The sequence below is a fragment of the Aethalodelphis obliquidens genome, unplaced genomic scaffold (assembly GCF_003676395.1).
Source record: "Aethalodelphis obliquidens isolate GAN/ISIS:26980383/991018 unplaced genomic scaffold, ASM367639v1 scaffold113, whole genome shotgun sequence".
NCBI lineage: Eukaryota > Metazoa > Chordata > Mammalia > Artiodactyla > Delphinidae > Aethalodelphis > Aethalodelphis obliquidens.
The window spans coordinates 127,008-148,268 of record NW_020838057.1 but is presented as its reverse complement, the minus strand read 5'-3'; the positions used below and the strand labels follow the sequence as shown (position 1 = coordinate 148,268).

General features: G+C 59.8%; 3 protein-coding genes and 1 long non-coding RNA gene across 7 annotated transcripts; 1 reads left to right on the top strand and 3 right to left on the bottom strand.

Moving 5' to 3' along the window:
* Window positions 1–220: 220 nt before the first annotated feature.
* CHMP2A (charged multivesicular body protein 2A) lies at window positions 221–3,155 on the bottom strand. 2 transcript variants are annotated; one of them, XM_027097409.1, is made up of 6 exons: window positions 2,959–3,155; window positions 2,006–2,197; window positions 920–1,099; window positions 716–846; window positions 564–625; window positions 221–445 (listed from the first exon to the last, which is right to left on the bottom strand). In XM_027097409.1, exons 2-6 carry the CDS (start codon window positions 2,171–2,173, stop codon window positions 318–320), a joined length of 669 nt encoding a protein of 222 aa, XP_026953210.1. In that variant the 5' UTR covers window positions 2,174–2,197; window positions 2,959–3,155; the 3' UTR covers window positions 221–317. The 2 variants fall into 2 exon arrangements, with proteins under 2 accessions (XP_026953210.1, XP_026953211.1); XM_027097410.1 differs by having other exon boundaries at window positions 223–445; window positions 2,006–2,219; window positions 2,959–3,134.
* A 598-nt stretch (window positions 3,156–3,753) lies between these two features.
* UBE2M (ubiquitin conjugating enzyme E2 M) lies at window positions 3,754–7,075 on the bottom strand. The gene is made up of 6 exons (XM_027097413.1): window positions 6,388–7,075; window positions 5,106–5,200; window positions 4,945–4,983; window positions 4,729–4,832; window positions 4,356–4,419; window positions 3,754–4,270 (listed from the first exon to the last, which is right to left on the bottom strand). The coding sequence occupies exons 1-6, from the start codon at window positions 6,494–6,496 to the stop codon at window positions 4,130–4,132; spliced, it is 552 nt and encodes a 183-aa protein (XP_026953214.1). The 5' UTR covers window positions 6,497–7,075; the 3' UTR covers window positions 3,754–4,129.
* Window positions 7,076–7,486: 411 nt separating this feature from the next.
* On the top strand, window positions 7,487–19,089 carry LOC113615226 (uncharacterized). Its single transcript, XR_003430931.1, has 3 exons — window positions 7,487–7,760; window positions 18,601–18,777; window positions 18,959–19,089. It is a non-coding gene; the product is annotated as an uncharacterized LOC113615226 (long non-coding RNA).
* On the bottom strand, window positions 11,291–20,938 carry MZF1 (myeloid zinc finger 1). Of its 3 annotated transcripts, none has more exons than XM_027097373.1 (6): window positions 20,829–20,938; window positions 19,138–19,669; window positions 18,555–18,744; window positions 17,990–18,060; window positions 17,771–17,891; window positions 11,291–12,914 (listed from the first exon to the last, which is right to left on the bottom strand). In XM_027097373.1, exons 2-6 carry the CDS (start codon window positions 19,531–19,533, stop codon window positions 11,479–11,481), a joined length of 2,214 nt encoding a protein of 737 aa, XP_026953174.1. In that variant the 5' UTR covers window positions 19,534–19,669; window positions 20,829–20,938; the 3' UTR covers window positions 11,291–11,478. The 3 variants fall into 3 exon arrangements, with proteins under 3 accessions (XP_026953174.1, XP_026953175.1, XP_026953176.1); XM_027097374.1 differs by having other exon boundaries at window positions 19,138–19,573; window positions 20,829–20,932; XM_027097375.1 differs by lacking the exon at window positions 20,829–20,938 and having other exon boundaries at window positions 18,561–18,744; window positions 19,138–19,721.
* Window positions 20,939–21,261: the final 323 nt, after the last annotated feature.

Sequence of the window (21,261 nt, the reverse complement as noted above, 5' to 3'; positions counted from 1 at the left end):
GGTGCTGGGCCAGTGTCTGCTGCTCATTTTCACATCCCAAGCCCTGAAGACGGGTGGGCTTGGTCTGTCCACTCCCGCCAAAACGAGAAAACCTCCAGCCCTCTGTCTTATACCCCAGCTAATGTGGCACACATGACCAAGCCCTGCCTGAGCAACTCCTGTCAGCCCTGTCACCAGACTCCCAGCCTGGCTCACATCAGGCCACTCACACAGGCCCAAGACTAGTGGCCAACTTCTTTTATTGCAGAAGGTACAATGAAAATGCTGGGCCCTCCGCTGGCTCCCTAGGGTGGCATGGGGGTGTGTGGTGTGTGCAGTCAGTCCCTTCGAAGGTTCTTGAGCCGCTCCTCCAGGTCTGCGTCTGCATCGACTAGGGCGGAGGCTGCAGCCTCTGCTTTCTTCCCACTGGCAGCCACACTGAGGGAGCCTCCAGTGGAGGGGAGGTCTGCAGAGAAGGGGGGTTAGGAAGAGAGCCCCTGCTGGAAGGAGTAATGCTGGGAGAGGGAGGGTCTGCGCGATGGCTGAGCTGCGCGCAGGACAGGGCCCAGGGTCTGGACACTCACTTGACAGCTCATCGGTCAGGCTCAACCCCAGCTCGTCCAGGACCTGGGCTACAACAGCGTCACTAGGTAAAAAAAAAAGAACTATGAGGGCCAGGCACCCGGAGGGCCAGGCATCCCCTCTGTCCCCACCCTCCTGCCTCCTGTCTCCAAACCTCTCCTCTTCATCGTCCTCGTCACCCATGGCATCGTCAATGGCATCGTTCATCATCTCCTCCTTCATGTCCATAATCTCCGCCTGCCGCTCGAACTCCATCATGATCTTCTGGATCTGGGGCAACTTCAGCTGGAAGTGGGAGGAGGGTGAGTCTGGCCCCTGAGGTTAGCAGGGGTAGGGAGGGGGATCGGGAGAGGCGCACCTGTCTGTTCATGGTGCCCATGGCCTTGGTGACGCCCTTCATGGCTTGTGCCATTGAGTTGTTAGACTTGAGTGTCTGGATCTTGAGGGACACAGCTTGGATGTTGGCCCGCATCAACACAAACTTGCGCACGTACCGCCTTGTGCGCACCAGGTCTCTTGCCATGATACGCACAGCGTCCTGCGAGGGGACAGAGGTGGCAGGGAGCCAGCCTTGGGAGTGTGCTCACTGCCACTCCACCATGCCCACTGAGGCTTTCAGGGGCTCCTATGTGCCTGCTCCCACTGGCCACTGTTCCCTCTCGCCCTCATGCCTCTTGGGTCACCACTGCACAGACTCCTCCGCGGCCTTCTCATCTCTGCTCCAGAAATGAGAGGAAGAAAGGTGGGGCCGCCCTTGAGGGGTCCTTTTCTCTCCATGTCTATAGAGTCAACACCCATTCCTGAATTTCTCTCCTGGCCAAAGAATGTGTGTCTCCCTCCACCTCACACAGGCCCTCACCTCAAGTACAGGATCCTGATTCACACACGAACACTTCCAAACCTCACCTTTTCACTTCCTCCCCAGAGCTCTTCCTTGCTTTGCCCATCCCAGGAAATGGCGCCTCAACCCAGCTGCTCAGGCCAAAACTCTGTCGCCCATCAAAGGTGCTGCTCCCCAGCGGTTCAGGCTGTGCCCATCTCTCTGCTCACTGGCCCCCAGGGCCAGTGCATTCCATGCCACGTGGGCTCCCACTGTGGCCCACGATTCCAAGTGGTCTGGCCCACATCCACTCCTCTGAGCTCACCCATCACTCTCTCATGGAGCATCTGCTGTTCTATCTGACACACTTGCTGTTCTATCTGACACACTTGCCACTTGGATCTTCACGGGCTCACTCTCTTCCTTACTCAACGTTTGGCTCTGTTACCACCTCCACAGAGGCAGCCTTTTGGACCCTGAAACTAGGGAAAGCCCCACTCAACCCTTCATTTCCCTAGAAGCACCTCCCTGTTGGTGCTCAGCATGTCCAGTTTGCTGCAGCCCCAGTGTCTGAACAAGCAACAGCACTGGCCTGTGTCCCAGGCTGTGCCCAATCGAGCTTACCATCTGGCCCTGCTTGGCCATTTTCTTGATGTCTGCAATGATTTTCTTCTCCTGGGTCTCTAGCTTCTGTCGCTCACGGTCCAGCTCTCGCATGGCGCGGTTCAGGGCGCGCTGGTTCTGCCGCAGCAGCTCCTCCGGCGTCTTCCGGCGCCCAAATAGCAGGTCCATGGCCGCAGGAGCCCACCGGTAGGACTGGGGCAAGTGTGAAGCCTTACTGCAGAGTGGTGTGAGGCCCAAAACGAGGGCATGAGGCAGAGCTGGGGTCACACTGTGTATGGGCAGGGACAGATGGGGGCTCCCAAAATGGAAAGGGCCGAGCAGGGAGAAAAGGCGTGAATGGAAGGCCAAAAGAGTGGAGTCTGGAACTTGGGTAGCCCCAGGGACATGAGTGGGGACAACGTGCCCACCCCAACCCCTCCTCCATCACAGTGCCCCCACAGAGGTTCAAGGCTTCCACCTCGTCCTGCAGACCCTGCGATGAGGCCCTAGCGTGTTCGGTGGACTGAGACTGGAGATGGCCGTGTGTGGGCTGACGGGGGTAGGGGGCACTTGGAACCCTGAGCGCCAAGGACAGGGCACTTGAGAGGGTCCCTGACAGGAGGAGGTGGAGGCTGCGAGTGCTAGAAACAGGGTGGATGGGGGCGGCCCTGAAGCTGACAGCGTATGCATGGAATTCGGTTTGGGGCGGGGGTCCTAAATGCTGAGGGAATCTGGGCGCGGAGAATAAGGTTGGGGGGCGTTGCGGACTCCTGTACAGAGGGAGGGATGCTAAGTGTTGGGGTGCCTTGTTCACGCAGGAAAGCCTGGGGGGGCCATTCGGGGTGTTGACCACTGAAGGCAAGACAGCATGGGGTCCTCTGATGATAAGGCCGGGTCCCAGAGAGGGGCGAGGCCCTCGTACGCCGCCACCCACGCGTCCACCCAGGGCCCGCACCCCAGTAGGGGCCACTCACCGGAGTTGCGACAGGGACTCGCTTCCGTTTCCGGGTCACGCTCTTCTCGCTGGGAGCCCCGGAGCGCCCACCAACAGACCCTCGGTTCTGTCGCGTCGGCGGTCGCCGCCGTTTCCGGATTAAACCACCTGACGTCACACGCCCCGCCGGCGCCCGGAATGCTGGGCGGGGACAACAGCGCGCGTGCGCACGCGCCGGGGACCAGACCGGCCCCAGGCGCATGCGCACCAGCTTCCGTGTCCCTGCCGCAGACTCGGTGTTCCACAGGTTCAAGTCCAGCCTGAGGGAGCCGAGCCACGGCCGGAGTCCTGGTCCTTGTGGGGTTGGCGCCCTTCCGGGCAGCCACCCGGAGGCCCTGCACCCCACCACGTTACCCACTGTAGGGCCCAGCTCATCTCAGGGACCCAGAACTCTCGCTGATGTTTCTGGACCTCAGGCACCCGGTGGCACCAGACAGCGTTCTCCTCGTCAGGCCCTCCCATGGCAGAAGGGGGCAGAACAGGAGATGGTGCGGACTTTCTTGTATGTTGGCTTACTGGCCACGAAGTCTGTGGTTACTGGATCCTGCCCCTCCTTTGTTCCGGAGTGGGATTCATCCCACCCTGCCCGAGGCCTGGGGCTTGGTCCCCTCACGACTCCCAGGGCTGCCCCAGGCACTGGGCAGCCTGCTGATGCGGGGGCGGGGGGGGGCCCCCTAACGCCACCTGTGATCACACAACTCCCACCGCGCTTGCTGCAGGAGCCCTGGTGGACATCACCTGCCCCTCCCACCCCACAAAAGGAAGAGGCAGAGGCCATGCAGTAACATTCCCCTTTAATAGCCTGGCGGGACCTCCAGTGGTGCAGGGGTGGGGTGCTGGGTGCCCAGCCACCCTTGGCCTCCCACCCCAGAGCCCAGATTAGGGGGGCTGGACAGCACCCAGCGTGGGGCTAGACAAGCCAATTCATTTCCCATCGCTGAGCGGGTCGGGGGAGGCAGCGCCGACCTCAATCACATGGTGGTTTAAAAAAAAAAAAAAAACTAGGAGCGGGTGGCAGGGAGGGGTGGCAGGTCAGGGCATGGGATTCCCCCACCGGCTGCCCCATGCCCCCCCCCACCTGTGGCCCCCAATAAATATTTGCAGGGGACGCCGGGGCTGGTGGCCCTGGCAGGGGTGTGTATGCGCCAACCCTATTTCAGGCAGCGCTCGAAGTAGGTGGAGCCAATATAGCCACCCCGCATGGAGCGCTGCACGTTCTGCTCAAACAGCCTCCGGTTGTTCTGCAGGACCTCGGCGGCTTCCTTGTTCAGTGGGTCTTCAGGGTTGGGCTCCTGTGGCCGGTATGGGTGGGGGTCAACAAGCCCAAGGGGCAGAAGTCCAACCTCCCCCAGCCCCAGCGCCCCCGCCCCTACTCACCAAGAAGAGATACTGCAGGCCATAAATTATGGAGTTTATCGTAAGGACTGGCTTCCAGTCCTCTCTGTGGGCAGAGAACATCATGATCAGGGGCTGGTGAGTGGGAAGCCGCCAGAGGCCCTGCTGGGACCGGACAGATCAGGCCCAGGGCACGGGACAGTGCGGATGGGAGAAGCTAGCAGGAGGGTGCAGAGAAGGACAGACCATGGAGAAAGCCAAGGTCAAGCCACGAGGAAGAAAATGTGGAGATGAAGAGACAGAGGAACACGCACCACAAGGGGTAAGGAATGGACAGAGACTGGTGTAGTGCAAGGCCATGAAGGGTGCCTGGCAGGCAGGGCTGGGGGGAGCTGTGGAGGGCTAGTGCCCTCACCTGAGAATGTTGAGGCAGACGTTGCCCTCGAGGTCAATGTTGGGGTGATAAACCATCGTCTCACACTTCACCTTGGGGGGGTCATGCGGGTAACCCTGGCCCACCTGGCTCCAGGAAAAGAGAGGGGAGGTGGATAGGTGCCCCAGCAGTGCCTGGCCGGGGCCTCAGCTGTTGCTTCCTCAGCCCAGGGAGCCACCCCGGCCCACCGAGACTCACCTTAAAACTGAACACAAACTTCCCGCTCTTGTAGAAGCCCTGTGAAGGAAGAAAAGAGGAGCTGGGATCCCATCCAGCAAGGCCTGGCAGGTGAACCAGGTATCCCTACTTGAGGTGGGGCCACCCGCCGTGCCTGGGAGTCCAGCTGAGTGTGCCCTCACCTCATCAGGACAGATAACCAGCTTGAAGTTGAGGAGGTCGTCTGGATCTGAGAAGCTGATGTCGCACGTCTTGGGCAGATTCAGCTCGTTTATGTCTAGGTGTTCACAGCAGAAAAGGGAAACAGAGAGAAAGAAAGAGGGAGAGAGAGGAGGGTGTTCAGAGCAGGTGCAGGTGCCAGCAGAGCCTCCATAGCCTCCTCCAGGACCCCAGCTTTGTCCTGGGCAGTGGGACACATCCCCAACCCTCTCCCTGCTCTTTCTGCTCCCCAGTCTCCAGGCAGGCTCTTCTGGATCTACAGAACACCACAAACACACATGTTCAATTGTGACTGTGCTTGAGCTCCTGGCCCAGGGTAAGTTCCAACTCTTCTGAATCCACAGCCCTAAGTCCCAGCACCCAACAGCTGGGTCCCCCCGCAACCCAGCTCCTAAATGCCCCCACTCCCATGTGCCCTCCAAGAGCCTCTGACTACCCCACACCCAGGATCCCTGGCCATAACCCCCACCTTCTAGAGGAGTCCCCAATTATCTGCCCAAACTTAAAGACCTTTTTCCCCCTCCACACCCTAAATCATCCCCCCACCAATCCCTGGTCCCCAAGATCCATATACTCCTCTTTCTGCCTATCATCCCAAACCCAGGTTCCCATCTGACCCCCAGATCTGTTAGTTCCCAGCCCTCCTACCTTACACTGTTCTGACTATAAGATTTCCAGCATCTCCAGCACCATGGTCTAAACCCAACTCTACTCCTATCTCTAATCTCTGGCACCCACTGTCCCTCCCTCCTCCTCCTGTCACCCTAAACCCCAAATTGCCATGTGACGCCCCCCCCAGACTCACGAAACCCAGGCCCCAGAACGTACTTCACCATGCCTGACTCTGATTCCCACTGACCCCAGCATAAAACACTAAATCTCCCACTCGGATCTTCAATCCTCGGCCCCCACTATCCATATCTCCTCTGCCTTTCACCCAGGTTCCCGTCTGACCCCGCAGACTCTCGAGTTCCCGGTCCCCCCACTACACTGCCACCCTCAGATTCTCAGTCCCTAATATCAGACATCTGGCTTTCCAAATACCTTCAGTGCCCCATCCTCGGCCCCGCATCTCTGACCACTTCAGTGACTATTACTCCACCCCTGATCCCTCAATCCCCAGGCCCTGATCTCCGATCCCCACATCCGCGGCCCCCCCATTTCTGACACCTCTGACCCCTGGCGACCGCATTACCCCAAGCCAGGCCCTGACCTCCGACCTCCACCCCCATCCCGACTCCTTACCCTTCTGGATCCGCAGCTGCGCCGCCGACGCCTTCTTGCTGCTGCCCTTGGTGCCGCCCGCCGACTCCTCCTCCTTCTTCTGCTGCTTCAGCGAGAACAGCTTGATCATCCTGCCGCCGCCGCCGCTGCCGCCCCTGCGGGGCCCGGGACCCCGGCCACCCGGCCCCCCGCCTCCGCCGCCCTTGCCGCCTCCGCCACTCGGACCCGCCGCCGCGGCCTCTTCGGCTGCTGCCGCCGCCCTCCCGGCCTGCCGCGCCGCTCCGCGCCCACCGCGCGGCCCGCGTCGGCTCCCGTAGTCGGCTCCGGCCTGGCCCGGCGCCTCGGGCTCACTCGGCAGCACTCGGGCCCACTCGGCTGTTCTCGTGTCCGCTCGGCCCCGCCCCCACCCGCCGCTCCCTCCTCCCCCTCGCCCGCCCCGGTGTCCTCAGGCCCAGCGGCGGCTGCGGACGCGGGGTCCTCAGGCCGCGCCACTGGCCCGTTCACTCGCTCCCTTCCCGAGGGGGTTGCGGCTCGGGTCGGAAGAGGGAGGCGGGGGCTGCGGTGGCGACGGCCGTGTACTGGAGGAGGGTCGGCTTCCGCGGCAGCAACGGCTTCGGCGCGGAGGTCCGCAACGGCCTCGGGCGCCCCACCGCTTCGGATATTTCCGCCGCCTGCCCGCTTCGGCTCTTTCCGCCCGGCCTGCGCTGTGCGCCTGCGCAGCCGCCGACGCCACCGCCCCGCGTTGCTCCGCGATGGGACTTGGGGATCGGGCTCCTTCGGCTAGGCTCGAGTATTTCCGTTCGCGCAGGCCGGGCCGGCCGGTCACTTCCGGGGACGCCCGCGGGTCCAGGGAGTGGGGCGGTGTTGCCGCCATCTTTAAGTGGGGCAGATGCGGGCAGCTTCGCTTGCGGTCCAACCATTCCCACTTGCACTTGTGCAGACGGCGGCGTAGGCGGGCCAAACGAAGTACTTGGCCCCGGGGGTCACAGACTGAGGCTGGGTCAGGTCAGAGCCTGAGCAAGGCAGGGGCGTTGCCTAGAGGATGCGTGGTCCAGCACTTTCGGTGTCCCATCGCAAACCCAAAGAACCCTCTCGCAGAGAGTCTGGTTGAGGTAAACTAACAAATAAAACGTGTATTGTGTCAGAGAGTAGGAAGCACTGTGGAGGTTTACACAGGCTGACACACTTCGGAAGCGCAAAGTGGGGAGGGCCACGCTCTGCGCGGGTCTACAGTTCCAGCGGAGGTGCCCTACGACCTTCCGCCGGCTGCGCGTGAGATGTGGGCGGGGCCAATCTCCCCTCCAATCACGGCTCAGCGTGCCTCGGCGGGGCGGGAGGAAGCGGCGCGGAGCGGTTCTGCGATTTCAGGCTGTCACCAAGGGAACCGTCAGGCGGTGAGCGGTGCCGCGAGGGCTGGTTGGGGCGGGGGGCCGGGCCCGTGGGGGCGGCGGGGGCTCTGTCTCTCAGCCTGCCCGCGTCCGAATGAGGCTCCTGCCGCACGTCACATCCAGTCGCTGAGGCCACGTGCCGCCATCATACGGACCACCAAGGGAGAAGTAGTCGCGGCGGCCCAGTTGGGCCCGCGCTGGGGGTGGGCAGGCTCAGTCCATGGCCTCCTCTTGGCGAACGACCCCGGCCCCATCCTCACGCCAGAGAGTCGGCTCTACGCCTTCGGGTCTTGATTTGGCGTCCATCCCGGCCCCAGCCTCCTCAGAGGCCCTGCCCAGGTATCCTCGGCGTCTTTGGGCTCCGTGGACTGATCCCAGTGGTGTCTGTGCAGCCGCTCCCCCTTTTGCCCCTTTCCATTCTCTTTCCACCATCCCACACGCCCCTCTTCAGCCCTGTAGTTGTCCTAGCTTCACACTCCCAGCTTCGTTGACTCCCCTGAGAGCTGAGTGCTGGAGAGGCGCCGGAGTGAGGATGGGAGATCAGAAGCTGCAAACGGCTCAGGTTTGGGGCTGACAAGATTGCAACCATCCCAGGGTTCTCAGGCTTCAGACATGGCTGGTCCTGGGACCCAGAGGGCTCTTCCAGACTCAATTTCCCTCTCCCTCTCCGTTCTTCTCATCCGCTCTGCTCTTGCTAATTATTTATTTTTGTACAGGACGTGAGGGTTGATGACCGTACTGTGATTTCCAGCCAAAGTCTCAGGGGTGGTTTCTATTGGCCAGCCTGGTTCATGTGCCCATCCCCAGGCCAGTTGCTGAGGCCCTTCCGCTAAGGTCCCATCTGGGGATGGGGAATTAGTTCCCTGGAGAGGACTAGCCAAAGCTTGACTCACATGATCTCTGATCTTGTGGCTTCCCCACCGTCCAGTGGGGGAAGACTTGACCATGCAACAGAATGCTAGGCAAAGGGGGCCATGGTTTCTGGACCAGGGAGGAGGGGATGGCCTCATCCCCCTCATCCCCTCAACGCAGGGGGCTGGGTTGGAAGTGGTGCAGCTAAGCTGTATATTCCTTGTCACCTTCGTGGCCCCCACTCAAGTGGCAGAGAGGCACAGGTGGTTTTGGTGGCAAAGGTGCCTGTGGCCCTTGGGCCTGCAGCCTCTTAGGATGCAACCTAGGGCTTAGCGCATGCAGAGGTCCTGAGGGAAGCTGGGGCCAGTGCCTTGGAGGGACTGGGCAGAACGTGGCGGGTGAGTTGTGAGGGTGGAAGTGCACGTAGGGTTGTTAGCGTAGCCTCTGGGAGCTGACACTGGGAAGAAAGGGTCTGTTTGGGGAACGAGGGAGCAGGAGTAGGCAGGGAAGAGAGGCTGGGTGCCATGGGCCTCCAGGCTGGAGATGGACGGCTGGGATCAGAACAGTGCTGGGGGGTGGAGAGAAGTGGATAGATTCGGGAGGCTGGGCTTCTGGTGAGAATAATTGGATGGACGTGGCATGGGGAGGCTGGGCTTGAGAGTGAACAATATGGGCTCGGGTACAGACAGTCCAGGGACAGGCTGGCTGGGCACTGTTGTAGCTTTCTTAGATGACCAGTACTTAGGTATTCGTCTCCTGGGTTCCTCATATGGCTCTGGCCAAGTGGGGCGAAGTGGTCATTCTGTCCAAGCCCTCAGCCCTTGATGATAGTATGGTAACACTTGGGTTCTCGACCTGCAGCCACATGACTGGATTGCAAAGGTGTGCCTGACCAGCTGCAGAAATGACCTTTCATGGGTGGCCCTCACATAGCTGTTCATGTTGACTTCTTCTCAGAGGGTTGTTTTGGCAGGTGGGTCCATGGACTTCTCAAGGCTTCGGGTGTGGGGCCCTGGCCGGATGTCTCCATGCTTTTCATGTTTGCTGTAATTTTTCTTGTGTGGAATTTCATGTTTTTATGTAGTTGTGTCTGCATAGATTTCCCTTCATGATTAACACGAAGATGATCAAAGATGAGAGCTTTCTTGTTTTCTTTGTTTCAGATTATAAAAGTCATACAAATTGTAAAAAAAATATATATATATATAAGCCATGTTACAGGATTTATAAAGTTCGGCAACATTCCTCCAACCTGAGACCACTGGCTACCTCAGTGTTCATTCATGTGCCTTCCCTGATCTGATTCTCCCAGCCCCTCCCTGCCTTCCTCTCCCCTCTGATTCTACAGATTCTAGACCAGGTTTCCTAGAATCCCCTTTGTGATCAGAGAGAACCGTGAGTGCTGTCAGAGGGTCCGGGGACGCCCCACCCCTGACTGTGCCACACAGGAGTGCCCCTGCATGGGGGGGCTGCTGACTTTGCCAGACGCAGTAGATGCCAGAGTGGCTCTGGTCTTGGCTAGGGCTAGACTAGCGGGGAGGTGGGGAAAAGAGAGGAATGGGGGAGGGGAGGAAGGGGGGCTGAGGCAGGGAGCATGCCTTCTCTAGCATGTCTGTAGGAAGCCTCTGGCCCGGGCTGGCTTGTCTTTCCCTGATACCAGGGCCCAAGTCTTGAGGGGATCAGGGTCACTCAAAGTGGCAGGGGCGAGTCCAGCTGCACTTCTGGAAGAAGCTTGGACATACAGGCCTAGAAGGGCTGTTCTGGAACCTCTAGGCCAAGGGCAGGCTGACACCCTCCTAGAGTGGGGTTTAAGTCCCAAGCCAGACCCTGCTGCATGAAGATGCCCTCTTTGGAACTGCCTTTCTCCATTGTCTCTGGCACTTACAGCACCCATGGGTGGAATGGGGGACTGTGTCAAGGCCTGAACAATAGGATGGAAGGGGAAGATAGGGCAAAAGAAGCAGTGGCACAGGAAGAGGTTGGAGGGTTCCAGAGACACCGGCCCTCAAGTCTGCAGGACACTGAACTGGAACTGGCAGTATCTGTCCATCTTCATGAAAGCCGCTGCCAGCTGTGCTTCCTGTGACTAGTTACTGAACACACGATAGATACCTCCCACTGTGCGGGAGCCCTTAGGGGCTGTGCGTGGGGCCAGGGAGGGAGGAGAATGGTGCATGATGGCAACGATCACCAGAGGGCTGGGGAACTGGCCTGGGGCTTGCAGCCACCTGCGGGTCTCGGACTGGCTGGAGTCTGCGGGGAACAGAGGAAAGCCTTGAAAGAATATGGATTCCCAGGTAAAGCCTTGTAGCTTTTACACCTAAGAAATGGCTCCCTAGGTTTAAAGTTTCATAAACACATATCCTCAGGCCGGCTCTGGCATGCTGGACACCAGTTTGATACTTCAGCACCTGATGATACTGGCTGCCAGTCCACGTCCTCATCTGGCAGTTGGCTTGGCCGGCAGACGTGTGGGTCGAAGGGAACGTGGGCAAATAGTACAGGAGCCGTGGTGCAAGGAGGGCACCCCACAGATGTGGCCAGGCTCTGCTAGGGGCCACATCTGCAGGGGGCTCTGGCTCTTACAGGAATCATGTGGTTGCAAAGAAAGTGGTGGACCTGTGGGGTGGGCAGAGAGGGACCCAGGCAAGTGGGGAGGAACTGAATTGGTGCAGACCCAGACGCAGGTTCCGTGTACTGTTTATTGAGCACCTACTGGTCACCGGGCCCTAAGAGGGCTGGCTTGTACCCACGTGATCACAGGCCTCACAGCATCCCCGCGAGGTAGGTGTTCTGCAGCCCCCCCCCCCCCCCCCCCCCCCCCGCACGAAGGAACGAGGTGAGGGCGGAGAGTGGGTGCAGCGCGCACTGGCTACTCTGCACTGTGGACGCGCTGATGCTGGATGAGCTTGGTGCTCTGGTGGAAGCAGCGGCCACAGTCCTGGCAGGCAAAGGGCTTCTCGCGCCGGTGGGTGCGCAGATGCTGCGTGAGCGTGGGCCGCTGGCGGAAGGCTTTGCCGCACTCGGGGCATGCGTACGGCCGCTCGCCCGTGTGGATGCGCCGGTGCTGCGTGAGGTTGGCGTGCTGCCGGAAGCTCTGGCCGCACTCCGGGCAGGCGAAGGGCCGCTCGCCTGTGTGGATGCGCTGGTGCTCGGTGAGCCGCGAGACTTGCGTGAAGCCCAGGCCACACTCGCTGCAGTGGTAGGGCTTCTCGCCGGTGTGCGTCCGCTGATGGCGAGTGAGCTTCAGACGCTGGCTGAAGCGCTGGCCGCACTCAGGGCAGGCGAAGGGCTTTTCCCCCGTGTGCACGCGCAGGTGCTGCGTGAGCGTCGGCCGCTGGCGGAAGGCCTTGCCGCACTCCGCGCAGGCGAAGGGCCGCTCGCCCGTGTGGATGCGCCGGTGCTGCGTGAGGTTGGAGCGCTGCCGGAAGCTCTGGCCGCACTCAGCGCAGGCGAAGGGCCGCTCGCCGCTGTGCACGCGCCGGTGCTGCAGCAACACCGAACGGCGGCCGAAGCGCTCACCGCACTCCACGCAGCCGAAAGACTTGTCGCCTGTGTGCACCGCCTGGTGCTCCAGCAGCACGGCGCGCCGTGCGAAGCTCTCGCGGCACTCGCTGCACGGGAAGGGGCCTGGGGGCTCCGGCGCGCCAGGAGGCGCCGGGGGTGCCGCGCCGGGGCCCGGAGGGTCGCCGTGGATACGCTGGTGCTGCAGCAGGTTGGAGCGCTGCCGGAAGCTCTGGCCGCACTCGGCGCAGCGGAAGGGCTGCTCGCCCGTGTGCACGCGCCGGTGCTCCTCCAGGCGCGCGCTGCGTACGAAGCCTTGGCCGCAGTCGCCGCACACGAACGGCCGCTCCTCGGTGTGCGTGAGCTGATGGCGCAGCAGGTGCGAGCTGCGGCTGAAGCTGCGGCCGCATTCGCCGCACACGAACGGCCGCTCTCCCGTGTGTATCTTCTGGTGCCTCAGCAGGTTGCTGCGTTGGCTGAACACCTTCCCGCACACGTCGCAGCGGCCACCTCGCACGGCTCCGGCGCCTGTGCTGGGGCGACCTCGACCCCGGCTCCGGCCCCTGGCGGCACGCCAGCGAGCGGCGGCCAGCCCGGGGCCCACGCCCTGGCGGGGATCGTACGTGGGGTCCTGCTCACCTCCCGGGTCGCTGGAGAGCACCAGCGCGTGTGAGAAGCCACCTTCGAGGGAGGGTGACTCGAGTCGGCCCGTGAGGCTGGCCACGCCGAGGTCCCAGGGGAGGTGGATGTGGGGGCTCACAGTGTCTGGGCCAGCAGAGATACTGTCCATCTGGAGTGTAAACCCTGCATTGCAGAAGGGGATCCACTCATTCATGACAGAGAACCCACTTGTGCCCAGAGCCACTCCAGCCCTGCAGAAACGGTGCGAACTAGAGCGACCTGAAACTGACCAAGGAGGCAGACAGAAGTGACGTGGGCAGGGGCAGGGGTTGTATCTGTGCAGGCTTCCCTAAGGAGGTGACAATAGGACAGACCCTTGCAGGAGGTGGAAGACTGAAAAGCTGGGGACAGGCCCTCCAGGTCTGACTTAAGTTTGTAAAAACCGCCTTTCTGGAAGGGCTGTAGGGCAAAGGTGGGGCAGGTGGCCCTTGCACTGTCCGGGTGGGTGATGATGGTTTCCACAAATGCAGAGCTGTGGGTGGGTCTGAGGGAGGCTGGAAGTGGAGCCAACAGGAAGGGAATAGGGCAGGGGACAGAGGCAGGGAATGCAGGCAACCAGGACTTTTGTCTGCCGTGCCTTCCTTGAGATGCCACGGGACTCCCGAGGGACAGAGGGCACGCACAGGCTGTGGGGCACAGGAGTCGGGCCCAGTCTGCCGGGAAAGGTGAACACGGGTGCCGTGGTGTGTACATGGCCTATGGAGTCCTGGGCCTGCATGTGATCAGACAGTGGTGGGTGTCTGCGGATAAAAGGAGCAGGTTCCAGCCACGCTGTGAGCACTCCATCATTAGATGTTGGGGAAGGGAGGCGATGTGAGCACAGGCAACGGAGAAGAAGGAAGTTAAAGCAAGGAGCCTGGGAGACCAGCAGGGGCTTCAGTAGGTGACAGAAGACCTATCAGATGCCAAAGAAAACTCAGAAAAATTATACTGTGTCAGAGGAAATCACCTGTGCACAGCAAAAAGCCTCCGAGTCAAAAGACGAGTGACGAACTGCGAACTCTCCAGAGGCAAGGGACTAAGTAACCAGAGTAAGGTGCGCCGGTCAATCAGCAAGAAAGACGGACAGCCTGACAAACGCGGGGAAAGGGCAGGAAAAGGAAGGCAATGTCACGGACGCTTAAATTCCGTGAAATATGCTCAGGCGCCTCCTAGGAAGCAAAGTGCGTATTAGCGCCGTGCTCGTTACCGTCTCCACAGCCTAACTCCAGGAACCCAAGCGTTCGTGTGCACCGCTCGCCAGCATAAACAGAAGCCAGTGTGGCAAAGGGCATCAGAATGTCCAATTTCCCACCCTCTGATCCAACAGTTCCACGTCTAGGTACTTCTCCACCAGTTGTGTTCCCCCTGTGTGAAATGGTCGGTGTAGGAGGTTTCTCAGTTCTCACTGAAAAGTAACCCAAAGGAATGTCAGTAGGGGCCTGGATGGATAAACAAGTGTGTCCACGGTGAGCCCCAGTGGGCTCTATGCAGCTGTCCAAAGAGGAGGGCGCTCGCTGCTGTGTGTTCAAGTGGGAAGATGCACGAAAAATGTCAGGCGTGGAACAGTGTGAAAATTAAGCATCCACGTGTGTTTTAAAAACGGGAAATGAGTATGCACCTGAATTTGTGTTTGTTCTTCTATGCAGAGAATCTTTCTGGAAGTACGCACAAAAAACCGGTGATGTTGGCTGTTGGGGTGCAGGACCATGTGATACAGGCAGGAGAGGGGCATTCCACTGTATACTCCCTTGTGCTTTCTGAATTTTCTAACACGTGAATGTCCTAGCAATTCAAACCGTTCTCCTGATAAAAGCACTGGCTGCACAGAAGATGTTCGGTTGAGGGCAAGGGGAGCAGCCAGGAGACCTTATGGGGAGGCCAAGGTGGCTGAGGTGAGCTGTGGTTGTCTGGGGAAGAGTGCAGCCTGAGGAAAGAATGGGGCCGCAGAGAAAGAACCCGCCAAGGAGCCTGGGGTGGAACTGCCGGTGTGGCTGGAGAGAGCAGAGAGACTGTGGGGCTGTGGGCTGAGAGAAGCAGGTCCAGGCTGGAGTGTCAGCTACACAGCATGAGGCAAGCCTGGCCAGCCAGCTGAAGACTGAAACAGCAGAAGGGGCATGTATCACATGCTACTCTCTCAGCTTCAACATGCGCAACTGACAGACAGAACATAAGAAAAGAGCTTTCAAAATACGTGGGGCAGCTCCAAAGCAAGAAAGGACGGTGAGACTCAGGAATCCAGAGCCTGGTGCATGGTGCTCTACAGTGCCAAGGCTGTGGAGACTGAGGATGAGAGCCAGGCTCTGTCATGAAGTTGGGGGTTGAGGACATAGCCTGGGTGAGCCCAGTCCATCCATGGACCTTTTGCTTTCAGTGAGGCCACAGAGGTATCTCCACTGAATGGCTAAGGGCCCAGATGAGCCTTCCAGTTGAGTTATGATGGACCCTGTGGCAGTCCCTCACCCAGGATGATGCTTAGGGCAGGGACAAACAAGAAGCCCCCAGAGCTGAGCAGGGCAGGCTGTCCACGTGCACCCAGTGGGAGCATTCACACCCAAGGAAACCAAGCTAACTAACAAGGCCGGAAATAACATAAGGTACTTGCGAATTCTCAAAGGATGGATCAGTATCCACAAAACAAGGACGCTATGAAAAAAGAATGAGTTTGGATCCTTGTTGATAAAAAACAGCAAATGGGGACTTCTGGGGAATAATGGTATCTATTTAAATTTGTTTCATTGTGCAACAACATTAAAAACCACCATAAAGGTTTTGTTTTATTCTTTCAAGGCATAAAATCTACAGGGATGAAGAGAAGAAGAGAGGAAACAAACAAATCCCTGATATTTTCTACTCTGGAAAGCAAAATGGGCAAATGGTAACTGTACAGCAGACTGGAGAAGGCGAATAGTAAGTCAGCAGTGGGGAAGACTGAAAGAAATCAACCCGTTTTACCGCAGACGTTGAAAAGTTCAGGAGCTGGAGGTACCAGGTACCTCTGGCCACGCAGGTGAAGGGGCAGGGGCACTGGGCGGGCTGGGGAAGCTGTTTCAGAAGCTGAAGCTGAAGCTGGGCAGGGCTACTGCAGGGAACAGCCCTGGGTCTGTCTGCACAGAATTCTGAGGAAGCGGTGGGCAGTGCTGTAGCTGTGACTTTTGGACCTCCTCTCACTTCCTGGCAAAGGGCTGGGTTGAGGGCGGGAGAGGACCCTGAGGGAGTCAAGGGAGTTAAGGGAAGTCACACTGGGCGCCGCGACGCTAGCCTCTCTCCCGGGATGCTGGCAAGAGGCTAGGAGTGCCTTCTTAGAACACTCAGAGGAGAGAACTGAAGATCCTCACAGCAGGGGTACCTTCAAGCAGCCCAGCCAGACTGCCCTACGACTGCTTCAGTGGCATCCACTCATGCTCCACCCACCCACTCACGTTTCCCAAGAAGTGAGTCTCCTTGGGGAGTGAACCCCTCACCCTCCCCTTCCAGCCCTGATTTGTTGTCCTGGCCGATAAGACCCTCACCCATCTGCTCAGAGCTGCCGGAGGGACCAGAGACCACACTGGGAGAAGAAAGCTTAAAAAACAAGTTATCGTTATCCTCAGAGAAATAAGGAAAGATGTTACAACTGTAAGAATAACAGAAAGTGGTTAAAAAAAATGAACGATCAGGGAAAGAAGACACTCCTGGAAATTAAAACTCTGCTAGCAGATATGCAAATCTCAAAGGAGGGTCTGGAGGCTATAACTGAAGACATTTTCTGGAAAACAGAGCAGAAAGAAAGGGATGGGGAAATCGCAGTGAAGAGAACATTGGAGGATCTGTCCTAGAGTCCAATAACCAAGTAACAGGCATTCCAGAAACAAGAGAACAGAACAGTGGAGGGGAAGGAAATCAAAGAAACAATGCAAGCCAGTTTCCCACAGCTGAGAAATGTGAATTTCAAATTTTAAGGGCTCACCAACAGTGGTGCTAAAAAATGTTTTGACCCGGTTTCACAGCAATTAAAAAAAAAATGTTTTGAGAGAGAGTTAATAAAAAGAATTCTTCAGCCAAAATTCAGTGTAATACAAATGTGTTTCAGATATGGACCATAGCTCAGAACTTTACTTCCCACACCAGAGTTCACAGGAAGGTTCACCAGAACAAGGGGGTGGGACTTCGCGGGTGGCACAGTGGTTAAGAATCCGCTTGCCAATGCAGGGGACACGGGTTTGATCCCTGGTCCGGGAAGATGCACATGCTACGGAGCAACGATGCCCGTGTGCCACAACTACTCAGCCTGCGCTCTAGAGCCCGCGAACCACAACTACTGAGCCCGCGTGCTACAACTACTGAAGCCCATGTGCCTAGAGCCCGTGCTCCGCAACAAGAGAAGCCTCTGCAATGAGAAGCCCGCCCACAGCAACAAAGAGCAGCCCCCGCTTGCCGCAACTAGAGAAAGCCCGCACGCAGGAACGAAGACCCAACGCAGCCAAAAAAATAAAATAAATAACGAGGGAGTAAACCAACGTAGAGAAGGGGTCCAGGGAACAGGGAGCCTGGCCGACGGCAGACCATTGTAGGCTGCGTGGCTGAGGTGGACAGCACAGGGCATCTGGCCTGAGAGCAGGGAACCGCTCTGTCTTGCCCAGTCCCCACCCTGTGTCAAGGTCCCCCCTGTCTGCCTACCCTGTGTACTGACTGCTGTCCCTCTCTGCCCCGCCCCCCAATCAGTGGGATGCAAGCCCAGAACCCGGGGGCCATCCAGGGTGCCGGGGCTGGGAGCGGACATGGGGAGCACAAGTCCTGCTCTCAGGAGGTTTTACTGGGGGCGGGGAGCAGCAGCTGGAGGGGCCATGAGGTTAGTGGGGGGGCTTGGCTCTCGCGGGCAGGAGATGCTAAAGCAGGTTGAACGCTGCAGGCGATGGAGGAGCTCGGGGAATGCCGGAGTAAGGGGCCCATCTGAGCAGGGCCAGGAGTGGGATGGTCCGGGGTGGTGCTGCCCGTGTGGAGGGCCCCATATAACTCACCCGGGGAGAAGATGCTCCCAGCTTCCTCCTGCCACAGGGCCTCAGGGTGCTCCGTCCATGAGGACCCCTCAGGCCCAGTCTCACTATGGGGAGAGGCCTGGTCCAGCGCCACGCCACAGCCCTGAAACCACAGTGGTCACTGCTCGCCTGTGTCTGGCTAGGCCCAGGGAGGGACCTACCCAACCCCCACCCACTGAGGCTCCCAGAGCAGGGGCTCACCTGGGCCTCCTCAGGTAGGACAGTGGAAGTGGCCTCCTGGGGGTTGGTTAGAGGCCCAGAGTCCAGAAGCTCTGGAGAGGAAGGGTGGGGTCAGGCAGCTCCAGGGGCTCCCCACCCTGCTGCCCTCTTCAGTGGTGTGCCAGGTGCTGGGGTCCAGATGGGGCAAGAGCCGGGTGTAGACTTGGGGCTGGGCATGTCAAGGGGGCTCTAAGTGTCCACACAGGAATGGCAGAGAGTGTGGGTGGGCATGTCTGACACTTGTCTGGGAGGCGGATGAGAGAAGGGAATGCTCCCCAGCACTTTGGGGTCCTCCCTCCGCTGTGCCCACTCATACTCCAGCCTTCTGTCTGCTCTCGAGCAATCGGCTAATGTCCCCCAATGGATCTCCTCAGGGAGTGAACCCCACATGCCTCCCACACCAGGAAACCCCAATAGTCAGCTCCATGCCAGCTGAGAACATGGAAGGAACCACAGTGGTGACAGTCGGGCTTGGCACGTGAGGGATAATGACGGCCACTGGCTGGGCGGGATGTGGGGACCGCCAATGCATGGGCACGTTACCTACCCTCACCTGGATCCTCTGTAACCCCAGGCTCCTCTTTCACCCATAGGCCCAGTGACGACTCCTGTGTGGCCCCACGGGGCATCTCAAGTCCAGGTTCTGGAGTCCGAGGTGTGATTTGAGGGAGGGGCTGGAAGTCGGAGGGCTCCATCTTCTCTGATAGCACCTCCTGGCCTTGCACCTGGACTGTGACCTGGGGAGGTGCCCCCCACCATCAGGAGCTCAGGTAGGGAGTTCATGGGCATCCACCCTATCTTGGGACCCCAGGGGTCCTGACTGACTAGGTCCTCTAAGGACCCATGTCCACCAGGGACAGAGCAAGGAGCAAAGGGACCACCTGCAGTTGCTCTCCTGCTGCTGACACCCACCCTCTCTCCCCACCCTGCATCCCTTGTCCATGCCTCTAGGTGATGGAGGGATGGGCCAGTGATGCTGGCCCTGGAACCCCGTCTGCCCTCACACAGGGTCTGCTGCAGGTGACCACTTCCAAACCACAAGGGGCCAGTGTCTGGCTGAGCATAGCACCTCCCAGGAAGAGGCGGAGATGCATACTGTTCCAGCCCCGACCCCAGGGCCACTGACTCACCCATCTCCGGGGCCCTCCTGGCTCCCGGCGCAGGCCCTCGACCAGGGCAGCGGCCTCCTCAGGGCTGCCTGGCTGCTGTCCCCGCACGCGGGCCTGGATCTCGGGGGGCAGCGCGCCCAGGAACTGCTCCAGCACCAGCAGCTCCAGCATCTGCTCCTTGGAGTGCACCTCGGGCCGCAGCCACTGGCGGCAGAGTTCACGGAGCCGGGCCAGCGCCTCGCGGGGACCCACTGCCTCCTCATAGTGGAAGTGCCGGAAACGCTGTCGTGCAGCCTCTGGGCCGGGATCCCATGGGGCGGCTTCACCCTCCTCCTCAGACTCCTCCAGCTTCACCGTGATGGGCCCCTCATCTTCTGGGGGTGCGTGGCCCGGGGAGCCCAGAGCTGTGGGCCTCATTGGAAAGACCAGGCTGGAGCTCTGAGGCCAGTGTCTCTCCCTGGGGGAGGAATGGGATGAGGCTGCTGCGATGAGGACAGTGGTGACAAATGCTTATTGAGAGCCTACTGGATGCTGTGCTGTTGAATCCCGAGACCTGCCAAGTGGAAGGAGGATGAGGAAACTGAGGCACAGAGGCAGTCCCGTACCAAGGAGCTGTGGGGCTGGTGAGCCCTCGGTGAGCCTCTCTAGCTGGGCCTGTGCAGAGTCTCTGGTAGCCCCCTGTTCCTGGGCTGCTTCTTAGGCCCAGAAGGCACCTCGTCTCTCCCCCAAAGCCCATGCTTCTTCTACATGCACCACCTAACCCCTGCTCTGCATCCCTCTCTCTACCAGGTGAATGCCACCTACAACATCCACTGCCTAGGCATCTACACCACTACCACCCCTCCCCCACCAACGCCAGTCTATCACTGCAGCGTCCAGTCTCCCGCCTTGTCTCTCAGACCACTCCCCTCCCAGCGCGGTTTCACAGCGCAGCCTGACTGCACCTGCCCCACCCCACACCTGTGCAAGGTCACCTGTGTGGCCCAGCACCCAGACACCATTCTCCCCCCATTCAGCCCCGTTCTCTGAGCCCGACTTGTCACAACACGCAATGCCCCACTATCTCCTCCGTTTCCTGATTTAGGTGGGACTAGGAGGTAACAGGGGAGTTTTCAGAGGGGAGCTACAAAGGAGCCAAGACCACTGGACTCGGAGCCTGCAAGGAAAGGCGGAGATTCTGCCCAGCCTATTTGCCACGTAACCTCGGCTTGTCGCTGTGCCACTGTGAACCTCCGTTTCCCCCACCCCCACCACACTCGCGCTGCTCCTTATGCAACTGGAGGTACAGTGCAACCTTTGTAGAGAGATCTGAGTTTATTAAGGAAGTGGATTCGATTTCGAGGGCCGCCTGATCCCGTGGGTCTAACCTTCGCTCCTCAAGGTTCCAAGTCAACCTGAAACCCCAGGAGACGGCTGGGCCTCCGTAATCTGGCCGGCCCTGCGGAGCTCCCTGAACTACATTTACCAGAAGCCTGGGCGGGCACCTTCTGCTTTAGGGAGCCGGGACAGGTCCGGGTGCCGCCATGGCAACTGGGGGCGGGGACTCCACATTCTGTCGCCGTGGCAACGCGCAGTGATTGACGAGCCGCGCGCGACAGCGCTGGGCCCGGCCACGGGGGACACCCAGGCCCCTGTCCTACGCTCCCGATCCCGCTGGGCCGCCGCCCCCGTCCCCGCCCGAACCTTCCCGGTTGAGGGGCCCCCGCCCTCACCTCCGCGCTCAGCGGGCCGCTCCGCGCTCCTGAGCATGCGCACTCGCCGACCTTCCCTCCCCGGCCGGACTATGTCTCCCAGAACGCTCCACGCACCAGCCGGAAGCGCCTCCTTGCCCGTCCCCCACCCTCGCCTCAGCTTCCACCCTCCTCCCGCTGTGCCCCGGGGCAGCGTTGTTCGCAACGATCGGGTCACATTCCGGGCCGCGTCTTCCCGCGCTCCCAGCCTCAAATCCAGGCGTCCAGGCGCCCGTCGACGCGAGCAAGCTTCTCAGGGGGTAACGGGCGGCCGCACCGCCTTCCCAACCGCGCATGCCGCCACCAAGTCTCCCTGAATTCTCTACGGGGCTTCCGGGGATTAGCAGGACTCTGCACCAATCACGGCCCTCGCTAGGACGCCGTCAGCCCCTGTCTCCATGGCAACCCCCTGTGG

Excerpts from the sequence above, each read along its gene's own strand:
- MZF1 (XM_027097373.1), bottom strand. The coding sequence starts at position 19,533 with ATGAGGCCCACAGCTCTGGGCTCCCCGGGCCACGCACCCCCAGAAGAT. Across the intron at positions 18,745-19,137 it reads CAGGAGGGCCCCGGAGATGG|GTCACAGTCCAGGTGCAAGG; the intron begins GTGAGTCAGTGG and ends GCACCTCCCCAG. Across the intron at positions 12,915-17,770 it reads TGGGAGCATCTTCTCCCCGG|GGTTTACACTCCAGATGGAC; the intron begins GTGAGTTATATG and ends TCTGCAATGCAG.
- UBE2M (XM_027097413.1), bottom strand. The coding sequence starts at position 6,496 with ATGATCAAGCTGTTCTCGCTGAAGCAGCAGAAGAAGGAGGAGGAGTCG. Across the intron at positions 5,201-6,387 it reads GCAGCTGCGGATCCAGAAGG|ACATAAACGAGCTGAATCTG; the intron begins GTAAGGAGTCGG and ends GTGAACACCTAG. Across the intron at positions 4,833-4,944 it reads AGTTTGTGTTCAGTTTTAAG|GTGGGCCAGGGTTACCCGCA; the intron begins GTGAGTCTCGGT and ends TCCTGGAGCCAG.
- CHMP2A (XM_027097409.1), bottom strand. The coding sequence starts at position 2,173 with ATGGACCTGCTATTTGGGCGCCGGAAGACGCCGGAGGAGCTGCTGCGG. Across the intron at positions 1,100-2,005 it reads TGGCCAAGCAGGGCCAGATG|GACGCTGTGCGTATCATGGC; the intron begins GTAAGCTCGATT and ends GTCCCCTCGCAG. Across the intron at positions 847-919 it reads TGGGCACCATGAACAGACAG|CTGAAGTTGCCCCAGATCCA; the intron begins GTGCGCCTCTCC and ends TCCCACTTCCAG.